We start from the raw sequence: 25172 nt of genomic DNA, 5'->3' as shown, positions 1-25172 counted from the left end.
GGCAGACCTCCAGAATTAGACTTCTCTGCCCTCAACCCCTCGAGCTTCTGCCTTCAGGGCAAAGAAGAGTGCTTGGGAGGAAGGCACTAACTCTGCAAGCCCTCTCTGGGGCTGCAGCCAGCATCGCCTACCTCCAACAGTCAGGACGTCTGTCCGCCCCTGCTGAGACTTCCTTCCTCACCCTTGCTCTCGAAGCCCAGCTTCTAAAGGTCTTGGGCTGACAATGAAGGCCTGCCCCCAGCCCACTCTAGGCCCAGACTGAGTACTCCTAAAGCCAGATTCTTTGCTGCAGTTTACGGTTTGAGAGAAACCAAGAATCAGGAAAGAATGCGAGCTAGGTGTCTCTCTGGGTAACAGGAAGAAGCCCATCTGTCACCCATTCTGCCTCATCATTGGAAGGACACTGGTATTCCAGGCCAGATGGGGCCTCTCTGCTCTGGACCCACAGAGGCAGGAAGGGGTCTGCCATGTGGCCATTTCTGGGGCTGCCGCCCCAGCTCCCTCTGAATGTGGCTCCAGGAGAGGAACATGACCACGCTGGCTTCCTCTATTGGCCCCTTGGTCGCCCCCCCACCCACTCTTCCCCAGCGACTTCTGTGGGATCCAGGAGGGGAAGGAGCAGGAACACCCTCAAGCACAAGCACTCCTCTTCCCTACCCTTTGGGGGATGGTGCTAAAGGGATCCCCTCCTCCAAATGAAGTCCCCTCTTCTCATTTCCGCACTCTGACAGGCCTCTTTCCTGCTTTGAGGCTCCCTGCTGTGTGCACTTGAGAACATGGATAACAGATCAGTAAGCCACTCCATCCAGGTTTGTCCCCAAATAGCAGAGACTCATGGCTCCAGCTAACTTTATTTTTGGCCCCAGGTCAGGTCTCCCAAAGGGCTTCCCAGCCAGTCACTTCACAGTCTCCTGCAGTCACCACCAAGCAGACTTCTTCCTCAGGAGGCCTTGTCGTCACTCCAACCCTTGATGACGTCTGGTACCACCCTCTCCTGTCACCTGGGCTCCAGTCTCTGTCCAAAGGCCTCAACCCGGAGGTCAAAGCATAGCTACCAGTTTGAAGGTGCCCTCAGGCTTGGCAGGAACCACGTGGACAAAAGTCTTGTAGAGCACAGCCCCCTCGGGCAGCCTGGTGACCAGATCCACAGCCTCCGAGTTGCTGGGACTGGGCACGTAGACCTCCTTAGTGTAGCGGACTATCCCCTCCTCCAGAGCATACAGGCACTTCTTCTTCCCCAGCCCCACCTGCAACACACAGACCTGGTCAGCTGGACAGTCAGGGGGCCCATCCCAGGGCTCTAGGATAGACTCTTCACAAGGATTCAGGCCCTGGGGCCAAAGGGGAGGATTCAGAAAGCTCCATCTCAGGTTCCCTTTCCCACTGCTTGGTAATTACTCCATCACAAAGGCGGGAAAAGAAGACTCCAACAGCCAATCCTGGTGGTTACTCAGTCCCTGAGGGCTGATACCTGGACCCATATCTGCAGCTGGTCAGAAGCCACGCTGGATAGATGCCCAAACCAGGCCCAGGAAAATGTCTCTCATCACTGCTCCTGGGAGTCTGCTTCACTGAGGCTTAACACAACACTAGTTTGATATACATTTTCATCTATATGGTGATCTATAAAGTTTAGGCTCAAAGCTATATGGATAATGCATATGCTAATTAAACAAAATGATATCAGCTAATACTTATGTCATGCTTACTGTGTGTAAGCGCTGTTCCAAGCCCTATTATATACATTAACTCACTTGATTCTCACCTTGTGAAGTAGGTACTATCGCTAACCCTGATGTTCAGGTGAGAAATATGAGCAAAGAGATTAAATAAACTGTGTATTATATATTTATTTTCTTTTTTTTTAAACTACACATATCATAGCTTTTTTCTTTTAGAACTTGAGATTGCATGTGTGGCAATTTTTACCCAGCATTATTCAATGTCTCTCTGATTAAAAGAACAGACTGGGGCTTCCCTGGTGGTGCAGTGGTTGAGAGTCCGCCTGCCGATGCAGGGGAGGCGGGTTCGTGCCCCGATGCCGCGGAGCGGCTGGGCCCGTGAGCCATGGCCGCTGAGCCTGCGCGTCCGGAGCCTGTGCTCCGCAAACAGAAGAGGCCACAACAGTGAGAGGCCGGCGTACCGCAAAAAAAAAAAAAAAGAACAGACTGGTTCAAATCCCAGCACTACTACTTACTATTGTGTGATCTGGGCAAGTTAATTTACTTCACTGTATCTCACTTTTTTCATCTGCAAAATGGAGATAAATATTAACTATTTCATAGGGTCATCTTGAGGATTAAATGAGTTAATAATCAGAAAGAGCTTAGAATACTGCCCGGGTCGCAACATATTAGCTTTTATTATTGTTGTCATTATTTTTTTAAGTCTGAAGAATTAACACAGCCACATACGGAATGTCTCAAGTTCTAAAAAAAATAAAGCTACTACACATACAATCAATTCACATACAAATTAGCATTTTTGAAATAATTACAGGTTACTGTCAGTCTTTCTGTGCCTACTAAAACTGCCAAAAAAGAGGTAAGAAGGCAGGAGGAAATTGATTACAGAGGAAACTAAACTAATATTTTAAATAATGTAAAGAATATAGTATAGATCTGTCTTAAAGAACTTTCCTACCTCAGCAAGTAATACCAACTTGGTGAAACTCAAATCCCTGCCTGGTATGGACCTAATTTCTGGCCCACAAACTGAATTCTATTTTATTAAATTCAAGTTATCTTTCAGCCATCTAATAATAACTTTAATCAAAGGAGGAATTCTTTAAAATATGAAAAAAAAATGAATAAATTGAAATTAGTTTCCCAAGACTAAAAAAATATCTTAAATCACTAGAAATATCCTCTTCCAAGAACTGGGGGTTAGAAAGGAGACCCCAGAGAACCAAGCTAATGCTATTACCAAAGCGAAAAAGTGATTTGGGAGTCAAGCAGACCTGGTTCAAATCCCAGCTCTGTCACTACCCACCCCCTGCTTCTAAGTTTCTGGAATCCTACCTGTAAAACAGAGATGACACCTACCTACCCTAGGGATGGGGGTTAGGATGATATGAGATAATGCAGGCCCAGGAATCAGCATGACACTTGGCATTTGGTAAGCACCCAATAATTGCAACTGTTATAATTACTATGCTCAGGAGCATGGAGAGGTGAAGAAAACACGGGGGGCGGGGGGCACAGAGCAACTCACATGGGCACCTGGGTGCCAGCGGAAGTGGCGCTGAGTCGCAAGGATGTTGCCAGCATGAACATAGTGACCTGGAAGAGAAGTCCATATGTGTGCTACCTTTGGGCCCCCACGATGAGGCAACACAGCGAACTGCTAAGAAACCATGGCAGCCCTCGCTTTCCTGGCCCAAATGCTACATACCAACCTCTAAGCCTGCCCCTGGATAAGACCAACTCCCAGTCTGGCACAAGGAGCCCCCTGTCCCCCACCCGGCAGCCTCCTCTGCAGTCGCATGGCCAAGGTTCCCACCTATCTGCTCTTCCTCAGCCCCTCCACCCCGCCTCAGGTCTTATCTGTTTCTTTAATTTGGAACTAAATGTTCTGGTGAGCAAAATGGAGAGTACAGGACAGGGCACTTGTGTGGTTTGCCCGCTCTTCAAAGGAACGCCAGGACAGCAGGGTAGGGTGCTAAGTGGAAAGTGGAAGCCAGGTCACACCCTTACCCTCCATTTTCTTGATGCCAAAGCGTTTGCCTGGTGACTTTCCACCGAGGTTCTTAGAGCTGCCACCTGTCTTTTTGGATGCATATCTGACGGCAAGAGCTGTAGCCTGAGGGGGGCTCAGCAGGGCTGTAACTGCAGAGAGAACAGAAATGTTGTTCAAACAGAGCGGCTCCCCATCAGACTCTTTCTCTGCCTCAATGGGTCATTTGCTAAGCTGAGAGGTGGCAGGGGGCAGTGTCAGGGGAGGTGAGGAAGATGTGTGAGCAGAAATGCCACTTGACTTTGTGGGTTTTCAGGGAGTGTCTGAGGTCCTTGGCCTTCCCCCACGACAGGGGATAAGTCATTCTTGTGTTGTCCATGGTGTAAGCACTACATGAGCTGTCTGTGTGTGGCCTAGGGTTGAGGGGAGGGAGTAAAATATTAATGGGAAAAAAATAAACACCATGTGCCCTTGGTCCTGACACATCCAGTCCTACTGAGGAGAAACGAAAGCACAGAAACAGAAGCCAGCAAGAGGACACCACAGGGCTGCCTGTTTCAGCCTCACTCACCATTATGCCCTCAAGGCTCAATGCACTGTGGAGGGGCCAGACCACAGAGCCCAGCAACAGGACACCCAGAGAGAGGCTCCTGCTTTGACCTCACCCACCGCTTTCTTAGCCATCACCCATCCACTGCACATCAGATACTTGTCAACAAAAAGGGCAGCCTCTGTGAGGGTGACTCCCACAGGCTCCTGTCCATTTCAGAAGGCTGGACCCTTTCTTTGTTCGGCAAGTCCATCAAGCACAGGTCCACCCAAGAAGACTGACACCCTGACCTTGTTAATCTGACCTCTCCCTAATCACTCCAAAGTGCTCAATGGCATTTATTTTAAAAAGGAAAGTGAACTAAAATTCATAATGACCAGGATGGAAGCCCTGTGCTATATGACAAGCCCAGGAATGGCAGTCCTGGCATTCAGGTCTCCAGATACAGCTATGGTTAATCAGGGTCATGCCAGAGTCTTTAGAGAAGGCTTGTGGGTCCCGGAGTCTATAAGTTCAGAGTTCCTAAAACCTAGGTTTCTGAAGTTTTAATGAGAACAGAGACTAGCTGGGGCAAAGGACCAGAGATGAGGACTTACAGAGACAACATGTTAAATGGCCAGCACCAGGATCTACCTGCCTTTAAACACCTATTCATTTATTCACTCAATTTCAGGAACTGGACTTTGCTTTACCCAACTTACCTCACTTACGAATCTTTGCCCTTCACCTTATTCCCCATCCTCCTCAAAGTAAATGATGCTTACAACTTACAACTTAGCAACTTACACAGTTGCTCAGGCAGAAATCAAAGAGTCACTGCAGATTCCTTCCCTTTGCTGATCTCACATATCCAGTTCACCAGCAAGCTCTGTGGATCCTATTTCCAAAACGGATTTCAAATCCACCCATTTCCCTCCAAGTTCACTGACACTAACACCCTGACTAAATCATCTCTTCTCAGGACTACTATTACTGCTTCCCATCTGGTTTCCTCATTTCCACTCCTACTCCCTTTAAATTAACATAAGAGCAATAGTTTGCTTCTCAAAATGGAAAATTGGGTCAAGTCATTCTCTTGCCCCTCACTCTCTTACAAAGCCAGGCCTCCTGTCATCCTTTAGGTCTTAACTTACACGTTACCTCCTCAGAGGGCTTCCCTGACCACCCAACCTAAAAAAAAGACACAGACACATTTTTTCCTTTCTGTCACAGTAGTTGCAACAATTCACAACTATTTTATTTACGTGCTTATGTACTGGCTTATCTATTAGAAGTAACCATCCTGTGGGTAGAGACTATGTCTTCATCTTCTCTGCTGAGATCCTCAACACCTACCACAGTGTCTGGCACAAAGACCTCAATCTGCTGAATGGACAGATTAACTTTTTGAGCGCCTATGTGCCAAAAGCAGTAACCCATTTTTGTAGATAATGGCATCCAAACAAACCTAGACAGGGGAAGCGGAGAACCGTCACCCACCCCTAGGGAAGCCGTATTTGCACGCCTGGCAGGGAAAGGTCACGTGCTCCGCGCCCTAGCTGTCACACGACCAGCGACTTCCGTCCCTCAAACCTCGTGGGCCCCGCACGCTCCCCCCAGTCCCCTCCCGCCCCCAGGGTCATCCCTGGGGAACGACCTCCAAGCCCCCAGATCCCTGCAAGGTCTCCACTCCGCCTCCACCCCTCGCCCGGCGATTGCCACGGCGGCCGTTTACCAGCTGTCCGCGTCCTCAGCGACAGCACCGCTAACGCCATGTTGGCCTTACACTCGCTTCCGGTCTGAGAAATCTGCTTCCGCTACCGGAGATCTATTTCCGGGTCCTGCGTGGCGGATGAAAGAGTGACGCGGGAAGTTGCTGGTGAGCGCTGCGGGGCGGGCGGACGGGGTAGGGCCTACTTTCTGAGCTCAGTTCCGCAGAGGCTTGGTGGCCAGGGCCTGCGGCGCTTCTGCCGCGGTGCGTGGGCGAGCCGCCCGCCCTGGTGTCGGCGGGAGAGGCTTGGAGCCCGCTCAGCAGGGGCCCGCTTGTCCGACCCCCGCATTGTGCCAGAATGTACCGAGGTCCGTGCGGGGACAGGGATGAGGTCTCTCCCTAGTCGTTCAGCTTACTTTACTGAGCGCTTCCTGCGTGCCAGATACTGTACTAAGCTCTGTAGATGCATGCTTTTTTTTTTTTTTTAAACTTATTACAATCTTGTAAAGTAGGTAATGTTATTACCCCTATTTTACTAAAAAAGAAAGCGAGGCCCAGAGAGGTTACATGGCTCATCTCGGGTCACACCTACAGTGTTAGTGAATATTTGTTAAAAGAATGACTCTTGTGCACGACGCAGCAATTGGCAATCCTAGATCTGTCTGCAAGAGAATTGAAAACATCCCCACAAAAACTAGGACATGAATGTTCATGGCAGCATTATTCATTCAAAATGGCCAAAAATGGAATCAAACAGTGTCCACCAAATGATGAATGGACAAACAAAATGTGGCATATCTATGCAGTGAGGTGTTATTCAATCATAAAAAGCAATGAAGTACTGACACATGCTACACCATAAATGAACCCTGAAAATATTATGCTAAGAAGCCAGTCACAAAAGTTCACATACTCAGCTAAAAGAGAGTGACTCTTGGTATCCCCATTTTACATGCAGAGATCAGCAAAGAGGTTGTGTTGAGTCTTGTTCGTACCTCATTAACAATTTTGAATAGTAACCTCCGCTTTGTTTATACCTCACCTTGACCTAGAAAGGATTTGAGAAGGTTTCCTGTGAGACTACAGACATAGCTGTTCTGAGTTCCAGATTGACCGTGTTGGGACCATATCCTCTTTCTCAGCGTATCATTTATTTCCTTAAAGCTCGGCCACAGAACACATCAAGTGGACTGAATTCAGTGCTACAGTCTGTGTCTCATCTCTCTTTTCTTTTTAGGGAATTAATCTGATAGCACATATTGATGGCTGTAGAGAAGTCGTCACTCTCACTGGATTCCAGTGAGAGTGATTCTGAGGAGTTGCCAACCTTTGCCTTTCTGAAGAAGGAACCGTCTTCAGCAAAGAGGAGGCAGCCTCAGAAGGAGGAGAAGATTGTAGTGGTTGACACCTCAGATTCTGAGGCCTGCTGTCCTCCATCACCAAAATTGAAAGATCCACCACCTGTTCCAGAGACAGCTGAAACTGTCACACAAACAGAGCCAGTCAGGGTGCTAAGCAGTGGAAGTGAGGATGAGGAAGAATTTGTTCCCCTGGCTGAGAGACTTACTTGTAAGTTTTTGACCCACAAGCAGCTGAGCCCTGAGGACTCCAGCTCCCCAATTAAAAGGGTTTTAGATCATCAAAATAATGCAGGAGCATCACGTGACTGGCAAAACGAGCCCTTTACAAAGCTCCGTGATATTCCTCTCTGTGACACCTCAGAGAGGTGTGCATCAAATAACAAGGACCCTATGGTAGACAGTCCATGCCATCAGCTGCCAGCCTACCAAACTACCTGCTCTGTCCAGAGCAACAGCTTGACAGTAACTAAAACAAATGCTGAGGTGCCCCCACCTCTCAAGAGAACCAAGCATAATCAGAAGGTCCAGAAGAGGGGCTCACAGGGATGCCAGCAGCAGGGACAAGCAAGCCAAAAGGAAAGCACCCAGAGGCAACAGGAAAGGAAGAAGAAGGCAGCCCTGGTTAACAGGCTGAAAGCTCAGAGGCCAGAGGAATGCTTAAAGCATATCGTCGTGCTGCTGGATCCAGGTCCTGCAGGCATCTTTCTTTACCTCATGCTGGGTGAACTGCTTTCCGGGCCCCACTGACAGCCCCTTTCCCATCTGTTGCAGTGCTCTTACAGATGGAAGGTGGGGGCCAGCTCCTCGGAGCACTACAGTCCATGGAGTGCTGCTGTGTGATTGAGGCGCCGGCCGTGCCTTGCAGCATCACGTGGAGGAGAAGGGCTGGGTCCACCGAGGTAGAGGTTTTCTGGCTGCTGTCTCTCCTCCTTAGAGTTACAGGATAGATATGCTTTTCCTCTAAAGGATATATTATCAGTCAAGGCTCCAGCAGGAAAGCAGATAGCACACTCAGCTTAGTATAATTTGAGGAGGATTTAATAAAGGGGCTGTTTTCCAAGGTGTGGGCAGGGTGCAAGGAAACTACAAGGGACAGTGCAGTACCTCAGGATAATAACAGCTTTAACTTGGTTTCTCCACCTCGGGTACTGCTGCCATTTTGAATTGGTTAATTCCCCGTTGTGCTGGGCTGTCCTGTGCCTTGTAGGATGTTTAGCATCTACCTGGTAGATGCCAGTAGTACCTGTCCCAGTTGTGACAATTGAAAATGTCTCCAGATATTGCCAAACACCCCTCGGGGGGAGGGGGGGAATCGCCCGTTTCTGTCACAGTTATCCTATAAGGAAGAAATTCTTATCCCCACATCACAGGTGGGGAAACTGAGGCCCTGAGAAGTTGAAAGCCTTGTTAAGGATCACAGCTGAGTAGTGGCTGGGGGGTGGGAGGGACTAGAACCCAGAGCCCCTCCCACCCGTGCTTTGCAATATTATGGGTCTTGGCTTTTGCTTATAGGGACCTAATCAGAAAACTCCGCACAAGTCCTGCTCACAGCTACTCTGTAATACTGTACGCTGTAGGATTGTGGACCGTGACGCGGCCTTGGCTTTGTTTGATTATGCCCTAGTATGGCGAAGAAGAGGTGCTCTCACAGACTGAAGTTTCCTTGGTGATTCTGATCTTTGTCACGCAAAACCTATGTGTAAGGGCCACTCAGCATCTACCCTCAAAGCCCAAGTTACTTATTTGTTCCAAATCCTTTGGAAGAGTTTCCTTCACTCCATTCCCCTATTCAGAATGCATAGAAATATTGGCAGTTACTTCTCAGTCCGTTTCAACTCACTAATGCTCCTTTCTTATTCACTGCCTCAGAGGTGCAGTACACTGAGGTTGAACAGTTGAGGACTGGGAAGGACAGGATTATGGGTTACTCTTTCTTGCCACCATGACTTCATTCCAGAAGGAAAAGGATAATGCAAAGTGGACTAGGCTGATGGGGATGAAGTCATTCACCCAGAAGGCCTGGGTCTCTCTCGCAGGTGCTAAGCACCTGCTGACCTGCCTCCCTCTGCTGGTTTCCGTGCCCTTTGACAGGCTGGAGAGGAGGGCTGGGCGGAGGAGCCCATGGTTCTGGTGCTGCTCCTGGCAGAGGCGTTTGTGTCCATGATCTACAACTTCAAGCAGGTGGGCACAGCCAGAGGGGTAGGCACTGAGGCTGGGACAGAGGGCGGACTGCAGGGAGCAGGCATTCACGCATTTCTGCCCCTTCACGCAGGGGAGTCTGGGCAGCACCGAGGAAGGGAAGGAAACGCTTCGGAGCTTTGTAACTGACATCACAGCAAGGACAGCTGGGAAAGCTCTGTCACTGGTGATTGTGGATCTGGAGAAATGCTTCAGGTTTGGATTTGTCCTCGAGCCTTAGCATTAAAGGGGGCAGCTCTTAGGCTATCAGGGGTGAATTTATTCATCGCAGATCTGGGTCCCTGTGCAAAATTGCATCCCTCCTAGCCCTGTGGGACTCTCTGGTCCAGTCTTCTCACACCTCTTCTGCCCGAGCTCTGCCCAGAGCTGCCGCTCTTTGATTTCCTCCCCTGTTCCAGTGCTCCGAATCCTCCAAGGAGAAGGAAACGGGGAGTGGCAAATGGAGAACAGGCCAAGGAGAAGAAGAAGCAGAGACAACCGGAGGCCAACACAGTGGCTGTGGTGACCAGGGTAGACATGGAAGAGGTAAGAACTTCTGTTGCCTGAGTCATCATGGGTGCCCACTCTCATCTAACTCGATTCACCATTGATAAAGAGTAAAATGCCTGCTGGACACTACTTTCTACCTTGGCACTAAGTAGGAGAGAAGGGGCCAAACGGGGAGCCAAGGGGCTGGGGTGCAGCTTCAGTGAACAGTTAGAGGAGAACAGTTTCAAACTAGCCTCTGCATACCCTTCCAGTCCATCTGCTTTGGGGTTTCTAGGCATTGGTAGATCTGCAGCTACACACAGAAGCCCAGGCTCGAATTGTGCAGAGCTGGAAAGAGCTGGCCGACTTGGTGTGCACGTTCACAAAGGCTGTGGCTGAGGCGCCCTTCAAGTGAGTGCCCCCGTCAAGTCCTGGCTCGGTTGCTTGGCCTTGTCTTTTACAGTGATTCTGGTACCCTAAGATGTCCCTTTCCCCTAAACTCTGCTGCTAGTCTGTTGTCACTGAAGTTTGAGGCAGAAGGAGTTGACCTAACCCTGGGAATTCTTGGAAAGAGCCCCCAAGCTCAGTGCCTTTAAAATGTTCTCCTGTAGCTTACGGGTAAGTTTGTGTTCTGCAGGTTGGTACTGGGTTATCAGTGGGCCAACTTACCAGAACTCATTGCAGGTCAGGTCACAATGAAACAAGCCCTTGTAAAACAATTTTTTAGCCTACTTAGCTCAAGGGCTGTTGATAGTCAGAATTTAAAATCAGTGATTCCTCAGAGACAATCCAGTCCGAGTCCCTCATTTTATACCTGAGGGAACTGAGGCCTCAAGAGACCGCCTTGTCAAAGTTCCTAGCGAATCAGAAGAACCAGAACTAGACTCCAAATTGCCTGATACCCAGTGCTCGGCGCTAACCCCCATGCACACTGCCTCCCCGATCAAGACACCCCAATCTCAATGCAAGCAATAGTCTCGTACTTTTCTGGTAACTTCTTTTTTGATGAAAAGGAATAGATGTAGTTTTTACGGGAATCGGCAACTAGCACTGCTAGGGGACAGAAGGAGCATTCAAATTGGCCAGGTAGAACATCATGCCCACCTCTTCCGATGTCAGTCAGGTAGAACATCATGCCCGCCTCTTCCGATGTCAGTCAGGTAGAACATCATGCCCGCCTCTTCCGATGTCAGTGGAGGGTTTTTAAGTTCCTAGTTAAGGGGACAGGTGCAGCACAGTAACACACGACTCGCAGCTCAACTGTGCTGTTTGCAGGAAGCTCCGAGATCAAGCTAGTTTCTCCTTCTGCCTGGAGGGTGACTGGGCTGGAGGGGCAAAGGTGGACCGCTCTGGCAGGGGGCTTGCAGTGGTCTGGAGGAGACAGATTCAGCAGCTCAACCGAGTCAGCCTGGAAATGGCCAGTGCCGTTGTGGACGCCTACCCCTCCCCACAGCTCCTGATCCAGGTATGCCGTTCCGGGGGTACTGCCCAGTGCACTGTGGCCTTAGTGGCCTCCCAGTCTCCATGGACAGCACTGGTGAGGGCCCAGGAATGCCTTGTAAGTCAACAGTGCGGGCCTGAGATCAGAGTCAACACTGACCAGGGAGGGAGGATGGTTCTCATCCCCCAACCCAAGCTCCCGTCCCTTACTCACAGATGAGGAATGACCGTGGGTGGTATGGTATTAACAGGTCATTTATCACTTTCAGGCTTATAAGCGGTGTTTTTCTGAGCAAGAACGCCAGAATTTGCTTGCAGACATACAGGTGCGCCGTGGGGAAGGTGTGACAGCCACCTCCCGCCGTCTTGGACCAGAGCTCTCCAGGCGTATCTACCTTCAGATGACAGCTTTGCAGCCAGATCTCTCTTTAGACAGTACAGACTGATGCCAGCCCTCAGGGACAGGGATGAAAAGCTGATTTCCACCCCAGCCCCCTGACCTCAGAGCATGACTACAGTGCAGGGATTAGAAGCACCTCCTGCAGCACAAGCCTGGGTCCTGCCCACAACAGGCTTTCCTGGGTGTCGCTGTTTGCGATAGTGTCCCTACCTGTCAACATGGGGCAGAGGCTGAGATGCTCATATTTGCCTTCCTCTCCCAGCAAGTCAACTGCCACGTACAAACCACCCCGACCCCTGCCCCAGCCAGCCCTCAAAATACAAAGGAACAAAGACAGACCACTCAGACACGTATTTAATAATTGTAAAAATCCAAAAGAACCTCAGCGTCAAATCTTGAGGTCACAAGTCAACTGCCCTCGGCGGGTTGCTTGACAAGGCTGGATGTGCTCCCGCCTTCCTCCCATCCACTGAAGCTGCCTCAAGCAGCCAAAGAACGGGGGGAGGTCTGATCACTATGCTGACTTCTGTATTCTCTGAATCTCATTTTATGTACTATGTGTTTAGTTTCAATAAAGCATTTGTACCAGTGGCTCTGGAGCTTGGAGGAAGACTAAAGGAATGTGTAGTGATTCTGAGTAAGGTGTGGGCCTACGCAGCAGAGCTCTCCCTGAGGGAGAAAAGAACAAGTCTTTTCTTCCGCTCTCAGGACGGTCACAAGTGTCAGTCTTATCCATGGGCCACTAGTGCTGAAAAGATGGACCCCACTCTGTCTCTGAACATGACAGGTTCTTGCTCTGCCTGGGGAGAGGCAAGGAACTTTCAATCGGGAGTCTTCTGTGAATGAGCACCGTGACGGCCATTTCTGATCCCTTCATCCAACTGTTGTGAAAGGAGGCAAAGGAGGCCACAGAGCAAGAAAATGCTGAGTCTGGCAGACAAGAGAACGGACAGTTCTGCCCTCATTCATGCTAGTCGTTAATGTACCACTTTTAAACCCCATGCTGCTACTTATTTCCCTTCATTGTGTAGGTGTAGTTATGTCTAGAATCAATTCTAAACCTCAGTCTCTTATGAAGCTTTAGTTTTCAGGTTGCCTATGAGGTATTTAGTCACACCGATTATGTAAGAGAGCTGTCATAGCCAATGTGGCTTTGCAAGGGTCCACCTTCTTGTTTATTGGCAATCAGGGAATTAATGCTCTCAAACTGACGCAAGGAGCCTGGACCGTCCCCGTTTTATAGAAGCCACATAAATTGCTGCAGGACTCTAGAAGAGCTGCCCAAGACCCTCATGGCTATGAGATTTCTATTTGTGGGTCATGAATCTGTTTTCCCATGAAAGATTCCATACTCCAGCCAAGAGACAATTCTGGTGTAAGTTTTGTTCTCTCAATACATTACAAAGGAGGCAAAATGATGGAAAGAAAGGATACCAGGGTGGGAATCCAGTTCTGCCTCAAACCAGCTAGGAGACCACAGGCAAGTCATGGAAGGCCTCAGTTTCCCTGTCTACAAGCGTTACATTGGACTGGATGGTCTGGAAGTCCTGTCACAGCCTGAGATTTTGTATGACTGTTAAAATATCTGAATGTCTGAGGTCCTTATAAAATAGGTATGCCCCTCCCCCCCCCAATTTAGACTAGATTTGCTGAGTATGGTGTTCCCCTAGTCCCCAATAACACACTGCCTCCTGATCTGCCCTGGCTCCCCAGGGAGGAATGAAAGAAAGGGTTTGTGACATACAAAAGTATAAATGTAGTGACAGCTGACCTTTAGTAGAAATGAGTCTTGCCTTTATACAGCTTTGTATAACTAGAAAAGGCTATGTTTTTTCCTCTCCCCACCCCAAGCCTATTCTTTTAAGCATGCAGGTAACTGGCCCCACCTCCTATTTCTCCTTATTCCACCAGGGAACCCTGACTAAGGAACAAAGAAGTCTTACAAAGAGGAGGTCTCAAGTACCAAACGGCAGCCATGTGACGATGGCAGGTAGATCTGACACTAAAAAGAGGTTGTGTCCAACAGAACCCAATTCCATAGGAATCCAAGCTCCAAGGCTGGGAGGCAGCAGGCGTGGAGGACAAGCTCACTGCTGAGAATCGGTCTGCAGGACCCACCGGAGGATGTCATGGCTGCGCAGGCCCCGGAGCGCGCTGTCGTAGACGGTGTTCACGCCGGTGCAGAGGGGCTGCTGCTGCAGCTCCGTCACCCGACAGATGACCAGCCCGCCGGCCACACACAGCAGCAGCAGCAGCAGCAGCAGCCTCAGCACAGCCCAGGAGCGAGTGTGTTTCCGGGGTGGTGGCTTCCGGGGCCGAGAGCCGGACTTAGATTCTGGAGGGACAAAGTCACAGTAGGCGAAAAGTCCAGTCAGTTTAAGGATGCTCACTCTGCAGTCAATGCTACTCTCCGTGCACGTCCACTTACACCCCTCTGGCTCTGATGAAAACTCCCCCGGCCCTGAGGAGAACACGTTTCCTAGAACATCTGAGCTCTTAAAAACTTTGCTATGCAGAGATTGAAAGATGAACTCTTTCTCCCTTGGATCTCAGGGAGTAGATTCAAAACTGGATCTCATTCTGGATGTTTCACTTAGCACACAGTCCCCAGGGTCCTAAGTTCTCCATAACATGCTGATGATCCGGGTCCCTTAGGACCAAGGGGAGGGGCTCATCAGGAGGCATCATGCGTGGGTAGAGTGCTGCCCATTTGGGGAAACAGGTTCAAAATTTATGAATATTGTTAATGTTTTTACTATAAGATAAAAAGAAAGCCTGGGGCTTCCCTGGTGGCGCAGTGGTTGAGAGTCCGCCTGCCGATGCAGGGGACGCGGGTTCGTGCCCCGGTCCGGGAAGATCCCACGTGCCGCGGAGCGGCCGGGCCCGTGGGCCATGGCCGCTGAGCCTGCGCGTCCGGAGCCTGCGCTCCGCAACGGGAGAGGCCACAACGGTGAGAGGCCCGCGTACCGCAAAAAACAAACAAAGAAAGCCTGGAAGAAAGTATACCATATTGGTAACTGATTACTGCTGGGAACGGGGTTACAGGTGATTGCCATTTTCCGATACATATAAAGAAATTGTCTGCAGTGAATATAATTATTGAAGAAAAAAATGGTTTTGAGATTTTTAGGCAAATTTTTTAAAAACCTGACTGAACACCCACATCCCAAGAACCACATGATCCCGTCATAGGTTTTTCTCACTTAATCCTATCACTAATCTGTAAGGAGGTATGATCCTCATTTACACAAGGGAACAGAAAGGTGGTGAGGTTGGGCGACTTGCTCAAGGCTAGCGGGGGCAAGCAGGGACAGGCCCTGCAGGCCTCCCTCCCCACAGAGCTTCCCTGCTCAGGTTCCTCTCCCTCAGGTGTCCCTTTTGGCCCGGAGGATATACGGTCCTCCCTTATACATGGAGTCACATTGCTACACAAATCCAATGGGACATATTCAGGCAAAACACTAACGTGTTTTATATAAGACATGACTCCCCGACTGCAGGCCAAGTGATTCCCCTGGTGTTCACCAAACAGAGTGGTCGGGTCCAACTGGGAAAGAAAATCACAGGCAGTGCTGGCACCACTGAGACGGCACCACACACTCAAAAGCTCAGTCCACTTCCTGGATGACGTCAGGGACTTTTAAGAGTAATGTGACCATATGCGATCTTCACCTTTCTGGGTGATTTTAGAATCTAACCCTTACAAAAAGTGCAACTCCCTGTTCTGGAAATGTTCTAAGCTACATCTGACCCAAATACCTGCACATAAGCATGTGACACTGGGGAAACAAACCATTCGGGGCAGTAGGAGGGTCCCCATTCCCCATAAGTGGACCCTCTGAGTTACTCCCAGGCCTTAGAGTATACTGTACCTGACGAGGTCTGCAAGCTTGTTCGCTCGCTCACTCACTCAGCCATGCCTGGAAACCTAAGCCATCTCCCCACCACACCCCTCCTGGAACCCTGCAACTGAGAGAAAAACCTACTCGGGGCCTGATTTGTTTCCTTCTTAGGTTTCTTCTCCTGCTCCCGCTTGGCTGCTTTGAGGGCGTCATACTCCTTTCTCCGGCGCTCCTTCTCTTCTGCCTTCTCCCGCTTCCGCAGTTCCCGCTCCTGAGCCTCCTTAGCTCGCTGCTTGGCCTCCCACTTCTTCTCGGCCTCTATGAGAAAGTATACCCAAAAGTGGCTTCTCTCCCACAAACCTCCAGTGTGCTTTCTCAAGTGATTAATACGGATTAATACGGATTCAGGCTCCCTTCACTTATGCTCTGGATCACATAAGATATATTAAAAAGCGACAGCTGTCTTTCTGCTCTCTGGGAAGTAAGCCCTCCCTAAAATACAATAAGCTGCTCTCAGGGTTTGCTCAGTGGATTCTTATTAAGAGGTTCCTAGCCACAAGCAGCAGAGATTAGGGTGATGTAACAAGGGGTGGGCTAAGAAAGGCATGGGTGATGAGTCTGGTGCTCCTTTACTAATTAGGTACTAATTCAGAAGACACAGCCACTGACAGCCTTGCACAATTCAACTATGAGGAGAGGAAATAAGGGAGGTGTTGATTCTATGGGAGTCCCATCTTCCCAAGCTTCGGAAAGGAATGTGGCATGGGGAGGGCAGGAAGAAAAAGGGAGCGCTCAGGTTCAGGGTTAGAGAAGATGGAAATGTTTTCCTGAAAAAACAAGACTACTAGTTTGTCAGAGGATACTCTAGACTTCAACTCAGGAGTCTATGTAACATTCCGATTTATTCCACAGCTCAAGTATGTTTACATACAGCACCCACCTTACAAATTACTGGTTTCTAAAAATGCATTCCCAAATTATCTGGAAGACTGAAGCACATTTTTCCAAAGCCAGAATGCCACAAATGGTGGTTAAATGTACTTTTAGGGCTCAAAAGCCTATTTGAACTATCATGTAGCTGAATAGTACTATTCTTATCACTGTAGCTTTCCACTGCTTTTCTACATACAAACAAGCTCCAAGTTCCAGCTGAGCACCAAGAATGCCAAGAACACACTCTGCCCAGCCTCAAGAGAACATGTGCCATCCAGAGGCGAAAGCAGCAGTGGTCACAGTAAACATGGGCAGCACAGCGGCCATGCGTGTACAAGGAATGGTCACAACTCGGGTTCCAATCTCAGGGGCCGCCTGTAATCAGTACTACACGTCCCTCTAACCATGGGAGTCCTCCAGCAAGCGGACTCAGAAGTCAGCCGACTCGTCAACAGAGCACCTACTGTGTGCCGGGCCTTGTTCCAAGTGCTCGGATACAGCAGTGAAGAAAAGTCAAGCTCTAGTGCCTAAGTTATCTGCTTTCTACAGGAGACAAACAATAAACAAGTGAACAAATAGGGAAAAAGATAGTGATATGTGCCATAAAGGAAATAACTGAGGATGTGACAGAGAGTGGCAGGTGGGTTGGCTCTTCTAGTTTGAGTGGTTCTGAAACAGTTACGGTTAACCTAAGGCAACAGATGAGGACCACACGAAGCCAGCAGGCAGCCAGTAGGCAGCCACGTAAAGATCTGAGGGAAAAGGAAACCAACAAAGCCCTTGAGACTGCTCTTGGTGTGTTCAAGCAACAGCAGAGGATCGTGTGGCTGAGGGTAACTGCACTCTCTCCCTGGTGTGTGGAACGAGGCCGGAGAAGCAAGCAGGCCTGGGTCACGGCGGGCCTTGTCGGCCATGTTACTGAGTTTGAATTTCATTCTAAGTTTAGTTGGAAGCCATGAGAGGGTTTTAAGCAAATAGCGGCCGGACTGATTTGTGTTTTGAAAAGATCTCCCTGGCTGCTGTGTGGAGAGGGCACAAGTATGGAGCCAGGACGTGGTGCTAGGAGGTACCGTGGCAGTCCACCGGCTGGAGGCTTGACTGCGGTGGTGGCACTGGAGTTGCCACTGCTGATAGACTAGACATGCGAGTAACAGAAGAAAGCAATCGCGGACATCTTCCCAATTTCAGGCTTGAATAACTAACTATAGGGATGGTGATTTCCCATTATGGGGGGACACCGGAAGGTGCTGAAGGGGATCTGGTTAGGCATGTTTGAGATACTTATTAACCCTCCAAGCAGACAGAAAGATAAGCAGTTGACTATGACTGTGGGGCTCAGTGGAGAAGCCAGGACTGGAGAGGTGCTGCCATCTACCACCACACTGTTCCCCACTGCTCTGCACGGCTCCTACCCTGGATCCTAGCTCCTCAAGCATCCTAGCTCTTCAAGCATCCTAGCTCCTCAAGCATGAGACGGGTGGCCACCTACCTCGGTCTATTTCCAGCCGCCGCTGCCTCTCCCGCTCCTGATCCACCTGCACAGCCTTCATGTGCTGTAACACCTGCAAAGGGAGAGGAGGGTGCTGAACTACTCAACGCAGTTGTCTTCACTGCGGGGAGTCTCAAAAAAGAGACTGCTCTTTTCAGGAGCCCCGATCACCAGAGGCCCTGGAAGCTGTGCAGAGCTAATGAAGTTAACCTTATCCTGTGTCCTCACTGCACCAACCTTAGCCAGAGAAGAGCCATATAAGCCCAGTTCACTAAAACTGTCAGGAAAGAAGTCTGTGAAACACAATGCCAACTGGAATCTAAAAAGTCCTGCCATTTACAATCGCTTCATGTAATTCTCCCAGCAACTTTTGTGTTACAGGGACAGCACTTCCTCTAAGATACTTTCCTGGGCTTCCCTGGTGGCTCAGTGGTTGAGAATCCGCCTGCCGATGCAGAGGACACGGGTTCGTGCCCCGGTCCGGGAAGATCCCACATGCCGCGGAGCGGCTGGGCCCATGAGCCATGGCCGCTGAGCCTGTGCGTCCGGAGCCTGCGCTCCGCAACGGGAGAGGCCACAGCAGTGAGAGGCCCGCGTACCGGAAAAAAAAAAAAAAAGATACTTTCCTGACCTCTTTTGGCTGCCTCAGGCTCCCCTCCTCCCACTCGTGGGGAGTTTTCTTATCCATCTCAGTCCTAGACTGTAAGCTCCCTAAGGGTTAGGGACTACTGTACTTAGCTCTGCAGGTGAGCACAGTGTTTAGCTAGTTATAGCACTCAATACAGGTGTGATGAGCAACTGACTGGATGCCCACTGTAAAAATAAGGAAGAAAACCCAGGCTCTGGTGTCACATGGCTAGAAAGTAGGACAGCTGAGAGTGTAGGTCTCCTGAGTTCCTAGGCCAGAGCTTGTCCCTCTTGCGTATAGTGCACAGAGGCAGGAGAGCTGTAAGAGAAAGGCATTTTACGTGCTCGATGAACACTGTTGCTTGACTGCATTAATAAGAGAAGAAAACCTCAAGTATTCTAAATGAAGACAGCATATTGTCTTAATTTTCTGTTTCGCTACTGCACTAGACAACCTGCAGGACAGACATGTATTCCAATGTAATTATTTTACTTCATGGAAACTTCAGACATGCCCACATCTGTCATAAGAGGAACACAGGAGCAGGTCTGCAAAAGCCACTCCCTCCAAGAGCCTGGCTTAAAGCCACAAGGAACCCTGTCCTGAGTAACCCAGGACCTGCACCAGCTGGCACCTCTCCAAAGGAGTCAAGCTTACTAAAAAATGGCTGCTCAACAAGGGGCTGCAGGATCTGGAGGAAGGTCAAGCATGATGTGGAGAGGGGGCCCAAGTTCAAAGTCCCTATCTCACCCTGAACTCTGAATTTTACATAAGCACCAACCATTCAGTTGGCTTTAGGGGGTAAAAACTGGCTAAATAAAGAATCTGGACGTTTAAGTGCCACCCGTTTTAGCTTGGCTACAATACATCAGGAGTTAGTTATCTGACAACACAGCCCAGTCAGAAATGGGAGAGGCTCTTCTAGAGCCTCTGGAGGGTTGCTTTTGTCTTCCTATCCCAGTCCACAGCATGTAGTAAGCACCTGATGATTACTGTTGAACTAACAAATTACTTTTAAAAGGTGCTTTACTATGTGCCAAGCTGATTAGTTACTCTGCACCCACAAGGTCAGAACTGACGAGACCTAAACTAACTCCTGGAGACAAGTGACCTCCTTCTGACTGGCCCACGCCACTCCTGTACGTGCCTAAAGGTGTGCGCAGGAGATAGCTCTGGGCAGCGGTGCCGGAGCGTGGCCTCTCACCACATCTCCAACGCACCGTGCTCCCCGGAGCTTTGTCTGGAAAATATCTGTGAATACTAAAGACCTTTACACTCAACCAAAGTTATTTCTGTAGGTCAAAAACTGGAATATCAGCAACTTTGGTTTAATATAATATTAGGTGAATGAATAAATGGATAAATGAAAGGTGTTGCATACTGAGGGTTTCTCAGGTCAGAGATACAGAAGTAATACCTACTTCCCAGGTTTATGAGATGAAACATGCAAAGCATGCACAACAGAGGAAGAGCAGTCAATGGTAGCTACTGTTAGTCTTCAGAACAGACAACATTCTTAAAGCACCAAGTTTTCAGAAAAGGATTCACTGATCACTTGTGCTGTTCCCAGCTGAGGGCAAACTGTTGCCTTGGCTTCTTGGATGCACTGATGCTGTGCTTGGTTTCTTGTAACAATGGGTGACACAGATGATGAGACTATCTAAGAAGCCCTGAGCTAATGATAAGAAAAGAAAGGCCATTACTCCCGAGATTCACAGAGACCCATCATACACACATTTCACTTACATTAATCTAGCGTTTAAAGTTAACCCTTTTGTGTTCACAACGCCCCCTAAACATAGCCAAGTAAGTCATCTGGTGCTCAGCTGAAGCAGCAGCAATCTGTTCTAAAGCTGGAGGGAAAAAATGACTATAGCTAGAGTTTTTGAGAGATGGGTACAGTGCTGTTTTTAAGAAACAATGTAAAGTACCTTCAAGGTTATTGGCAATATTTGCCTTCCAGGCTGCCAGTTAGTTCCTTCCTCCTATGTCAGATGACTCAACTGAAATCAAATGCCAGATGTGCCCAGGATGTGTCTGTTTACAGGTATAAGCTTACAAATACTAACAACACCTTTCTTATCAAAATTCAATAACTGTGACTCAGAAAGGCTACAGTGCCTAACCCTCTTGTTCCATATAAACAACTGTCAACAGTGCAAGGTCCTGGTTTCTAGGAACAGAAGTACTGCAGTAGAGCAGAAGACAGTATTGTTCTACTGCTTGTAAAGTAAAGAGAGAAACAAAGGTGCCTTTGCCTGACAGGTTCAGAGTAGACATTTTCAGAGACCTTCATGCTTTAAAAGACACAGCTATGGGTGCCCTGGGAGGGGAAAACAAGAGGCGACAGAGGTAAGTCCCAGGGGAATGTGTGAAGGAGCCACTGGGGAGCCTCGTGCTTACCTTGTTGGCACACTGCTTACACTGCTTCTCATCCAAGCAATCCCCTGCCACCTTGGCCAGGACAGGATCCAGGGGGTTATCCTTCAGGTCCAGCCACTTTAGACTCTAAACAGATGGGGCAGAGAGTCTGGTAAGCCCGAGTTCACATAAAGAGCCCCTCAAAGTGGAACGAAACGAGCAGGAAGAAAGCCCTTCTCTGTTCCAGCCGCAGGGAAAGCCGTCTGAGGCTGTGACAACAAGGTGGTGTTCCTGTCGGCCTCTCTCACAGCCGCACCCCTCAGTCCCCGAGCCCTCTGCCACACCTGGCCATGAAACATTGGGTCATGAATTGTTACCTTGAGCTGAGCAAAGCTGACAGGCAGGGTGACCAGCCTGTTGTTGAGGAGGTCCAGGTGCTGGAGGTTGACCAGGCGGCCGAAGTCTGCTGGCAGCTGCCGCAGTTTGTTCTTACTCAGGTCCAGCTTCACCAGGTGTGTGAGGCCACAGAAATCCGACTAGGACCCAAAGAAAGAACACCTTGGCCTAGGGCTCACACACTGTGATGTAACAGTCCAGGAGGCCCCAAGTCAGAGGCACCTATGCACAAATCCTGACTCTACCTTTTACTAGCTGTTCCAGCTCGAATGAAAATGGAGATAGCAGGCACAGCTCCTGGTGGTGAGCAGTGAGACGTGTGTGCAAAAGGGCTTAGCCCTTTTCAGTGGTAGCCTGCCTGCAGGCCTATCCTGAAATTATGCCTTATGACACAACGCCCCCAGACAGGAAGGAGAAGCATCAGGGCTCTAGAAGGAATCAGGCTTGCTTGCCAGTCTTACCGGTAAAGCAGTCAGTTTATTGCAGGACAGATCCAGTATGGTGGCCTTTGGGAGGGCAGCCTAGGAAAGGGAATGAGAACAAAATGTCAGACCAACACATGGAACAATTCAGTGACATTTGCTAATGAAGCATTTTCCACAGAAAGTTCCCATGATTAGAAAAAGCCTTTAACATGGACATATATACACTACCAAATGTAAAATAGATAGCTAGTGGGAAACAGCTGCATAGCACAGGGAGATCAACTCGGTGCTTTGTGACCACCTAGAGGGGTGGGATAGGGAGGATGGCAGGGAGATGCAAGAGGGAGGAGATATGGGGATATATGTATATGTATAGCTAATTCACTTTGTTATAAAGCAGAAACTAACACACCATTGTAAAGCAATTATACTCCAATAAAGATGTTAAAAAAATTTTTTTCAACAAAGGAAAAAAAAAAAAGAAAAGGCCTTTAAAAAAAAAAATAGCACTGAAGTATAATGTTCCTGGAGACACGAAAGGAAAAATGAGCCAGTCAACCACGACCTAGAGAAGAATGCAGAGTAGGGATCTGGCTGTGGAACATCCAAGGGAAAAAAACCAGATTCTTAGAAATTCTCCATAGCACTTTTAATATTCTCTCTAGCACTGCTCCTTATTAGGTTTCAGGGCAGGGACTGTGTCTAATATAGCTTTGGGATTTCCATATTCTCCAGTTCAGGGTCTTCCAGGCACTCAATATACCCGTTGGCTGATTTGTAACTGAATGAATGAGTAAATGAGTGAATGCAGAGTGAAATCAAGGCCCTCACAACCCAGCTCTGTTTTCCCATGGGGTGTGGGATGGAGAGGCTCAGCAAAACTGACCCTTCCGTTCTCCCAGGGGTAATGCTGCACCAACCAGATGCCTGGAGTAAAAGGTTGCGGACAGCAGTTCTCGGGCCAGGCTGAAACATGGGGCGGGGAAGAAGGCAAATATTCAGTTAAGGATACTGGGCCAACATGGACTTTCCAAATGTCAAAGTCCCAAGCATGAAGTTTGACCACGTAAAGAAGTTTGAGATATCATAGTGGGAAGTACACCGTGGTAATAGTTACATGCATCAACATTTGCTACCTGCCAAGTATTTTACATTACAATCTTACTTAAACCTCCCAACAACCCCATGCGATGGGAATAATTATCACCATTTTATACATGAGGAAATCTAAGCTTAAAGGATAACTAAGCTTGCCAAGGGCACTCAGCTATTAAGCAATGAATCTGATATATGAACTGGGAATCCCATTCTAACCTCCACAGTACACAGCCAAGGCAGAGGGAAGACTGGGCCAAGTGCCAAACGCAAATATAATTCGTTAAAGGCAGTGAGGAAAGTGCAGGTCATTCAAAGGGAGGCTGCTGTGGGGGATGCGGGTGGGGAACCAGGTGGGTAAAGCAGGGATGTACCATCTAACTCCACTTTGGCAACAAACTGGTCTTATAATGTCCCTGGGGCCTCAGGCTTGTTTCCCCGGTTGCGGGTACGGGAGTAGGTGGGTGGAGGGGTGGGCCACGATGGTGCGGATTCCCACCAGTTTCAGAGTTGGGAAGAGACTTTGCCAACCAAGCAGTGAGATTTCACATTCTTCAAGGAAGCACACCTCAGGGCTGGGGCAGCCAGCTGGGATTTCTGGCTTCCAAGAAAAGCCAGGTCTGGGCCACACCCAGGTCTAACTGGAGGCCTACTTGGACCAAGTCATTCATTCATCTGTTCATTCATTCTCCGAATACATCCAGCAATCACGCTCCAAGGGCTCCTACTTTGGGTCGGGCAAGGAGCTGAGCGCTGTGAGAGCCCCTGAAATGGGGGGGGAAATTCACTCGTGACCCGTAAAAAGCCCATAGCCAGACACGCAGCTCCTTCCCCTCTTCTGGAACTGTGCCAAAGTGACACGTGTACATCCCAGTGAGAAAACTGGGGCCGGACGCGGCCTCCCCCGGGGAGTTAGTCCCACTCCCCCCACCTCATTTTAAGCCATGGAAACTGAGGCATGGGAAAGAAGGCGACCAACGCAGGGGCCAGCGCCAGTCGCGGGTGGGCGCCTGGGCCTCGCGGGACTGTACTGACCAACTCCTTGACCGGGACCTCATTCAGGTCGCTGAGGCTCAGATCCAGCTCGTGGCCGTCCAGCTTGTCGCGGAGGTTCCCGCCCTTGCTACCGGCCTTGGTCATGGTGACGCCGGCTGAACGAGTCCCGGCTCCGACGGGCAAGAGAAGGGCTGAGAAGCCGCTCGTCGGCTCAGCGGACTCGCACCCAACCTACAAAGCCTGCGTCCCCGGCCGCCGCAGGTGCGAGACCGCCGCCGTCCCGTCCGCCCGCCGACCGCCCTCCGAGCCCTGCGCCCCGTTCCCACCGGTGCAGCCGCGACGACGACCACTTCCGTGTCCACGTCACCTTCCGCGGCCACTGAGACGGGCTGGGCCAGAGCGGCCTGAGCGTGTGCGGGAGCGCCCTCTGTCGCCCGCCACCGCCGGGAGCGTGAGTTTCCGGCTCTGAGTTCAGTCGCCGGCCGAGCAGCTGTGTTCCCTGGTGCTGGGAGGGCACGCCCGCGGGCAGTCGTCGCTGGCAGCGCCAGGAGGCGAAAAGACTGGGGGCCAGAAGACCTGGGCTCCATCCAAAACTGACCTCATCAGATCTCCCCCATCCCCCTGGATTAGCAGCAGAAACTGGGTGTCCTTCAAAATTGCTCTCTGTCCTCTAACAATCCCCAAACCATCATGATCCGGAAAACTTTGCCCCTCTCTGTCATCTCCTCCTCACTGCCCCAAGCCCTGGTCCAGGCGACCATCAGCTTGAGCCTGGATTACTATTCTGAGTCTCTCTCCCTTCCATCCACCTCCACCCAGCTGCCCAGATGATCTTTCTAAAAATCTAGCCAAGTCTCTCCTCTGCTTAAAACCCTTCAAATAGCTACCTGTAGGATATGGACCACTCTCTTTTCTACAGTGAGCCCTGCGTGCTCCTGCAGCCTCCTGACCAGCCCCTGCCTGGGATGCTGTGGAGGCTTCCAATAGGTGGCCTCCAAACCTTTCCCTCTCCTGAAATGGCCCTGCCTTCTCCACCCACCTTCTCTGCCTAGCTAATTCCTAGTCCTTCAGGAAAACTTCCCTGAGGTTTATGAATCCTTAAGCAATCATCATGCTTCATCTATGGATACATGCATAATAATGGTACCTGGCTGATAGAGTTTGGGGAGGATGGAAGGAGTAAAACACATGAAGAGCTTACAGCAGTGTCTGGCGCTTAGTAAG

General features: G+C 49.7%; 3 protein-coding genes across 8 annotated transcripts; 1 reads left to right on the top strand and 2 right to left on the bottom strand.

Annotated features, from left to right (window-relative positions):
* Positions 1-838: 838 nt before the first annotated feature.
* Positions 839-6024, bottom strand: MRPL27 (mitochondrial ribosomal protein L27). The gene is made up of 4 exons (XM_007103518.4): positions 5940-6024; positions 3696-3827; positions 3214-3281; positions 839-1247 (listed from the first exon to the last, which is right to left on the bottom strand). The coding sequence occupies exons 1-4, from the start codon at positions 5977-5979 to the stop codon at positions 1041-1043; spliced, it is 447 nt and encodes a 148-aa protein (XP_007103580.1). The 5' UTR covers positions 5980-6024; the 3' UTR covers positions 839-1040.
* On the top strand, positions 6000-12930 carry EME1 (essential meiotic structure-specific endonuclease 1). 6 transcript variants are annotated; one of them, XM_007103512.3, is made up of 9 exons: positions 6000-6083; positions 7153-7964; positions 8048-8175; positions 9368-9457; positions 9549-9670; positions 9874-10000; positions 10239-10354; positions 11219-11408; positions 11653-12930. In XM_007103512.3, exons 2-9 carry the CDS (start codon positions 7178-7180, stop codon positions 11827-11829), a joined length of 1737 nt encoding a protein of 578 aa, XP_007103574.1. In that variant the 5' UTR covers positions 6000-6083; positions 7153-7177; the 3' UTR covers positions 11830-12930. The 6 variants fall into 6 exon arrangements, with proteins under 6 accessions (XP_007103574.1, XP_007103577.1, XP_028354291.1 ...); XM_007103515.3 differs by having other exon boundaries at positions 11702-11831; XM_028498490.2 differs by having other exon boundaries at positions 11199-11408; positions 11702-11788.
* Positions 12121-24304, bottom strand: LRRC59 (leucine rich repeat containing 59). The gene is made up of 7 exons (XM_007103511.4): positions 23988-24304; positions 21894-21953; positions 21414-21572; positions 21079-21183; positions 18048-18120; positions 15770-15943; positions 12121-14118 (listed from the first exon to the last, which is right to left on the bottom strand). The coding sequence occupies exons 1-7, from the start codon at positions 24090-24092 to the stop codon at positions 13871-13873; spliced, it is 924 nt and encodes a 307-aa protein (XP_007103573.1). The 5' UTR covers positions 24093-24304; the 3' UTR covers positions 12121-13870.
* Positions 24305-25172: the final 868 nt, after the last annotated feature.

This window comes from Physeter macrocephalus, chromosome 14 (genome assembly GCF_002837175.3).
Source record: "Physeter macrocephalus isolate SW-GA chromosome 14, ASM283717v5, whole genome shotgun sequence".
Taxonomy (NCBI): domain Eukaryota; kingdom Metazoa; phylum Chordata; class Mammalia; order Artiodactyla; family Physeteridae; genus Physeter; species Physeter macrocephalus.
Note: the sequence above shows the minus strand (reverse complement) of the source record. Positions and strands in the feature narration are given on the sequence as shown.

Coding starts and splice junctions, on each gene's coding strand:
- MRPL27 (XM_007103518.4), bottom strand. CDS start 5,979: ATGGCGTTAGCGGTGCTGTCGCTGAGGACGCGGACAGCTG. Junction 3,282..3,695: donor TGGCATCAAGAAAATGGAGG/GTAAGGGTGTGA, acceptor CTTCTCTTCCAG/GTCACTATGTTCATGCTGGC. Junction 1,248..3,213: donor GCTGGCACCCAGGTGCCCAT/GTGAGTTGCTCT, acceptor TGTGTGTTGCAG/GTGGGGCTGGGGAAGAAGAA.
- EME1 (XM_007103512.3), top strand. CDS start 7,178: ATGGCTGTAGAGAAGTCGTCACTCTCACTGGATTCCAGTGAGAGTGAT. Junction 9,671..9,873: donor GATCTGGAGAAATGCTTCAG/GTTTGGATTTGT, acceptor CCCCTGTTCCAG/TGCTCCGAATCCTCCAAGGA. Junction 11,409..11,652: donor CCCCACAGCTCCTGATCCAG/GTATGCCGTTCC, acceptor TATCACTTTCAG/GCTTATAAGCGGTGTTTTTC.
- LRRC59 (XM_007103511.4), bottom strand. CDS start 24,092: ATGACCAAGGCCGGTAGCAAGGGCGGGAACCTCCGCGACAAGCTGGAC. Junction 21,573..21,893: donor ATAAACTGACTGCTTTACCG/GTAAGACTGGCA, acceptor TTTGGGTCCTAG/TCGGATTTCTGTGGCCTCAC. Junction 18,121..21,078: donor GTAAGCAGTGTGCCAACAAG/GTAAGCACGAGG, acceptor CTCCCTTTGCAG/GTGTTACAGCACATGAAGGC.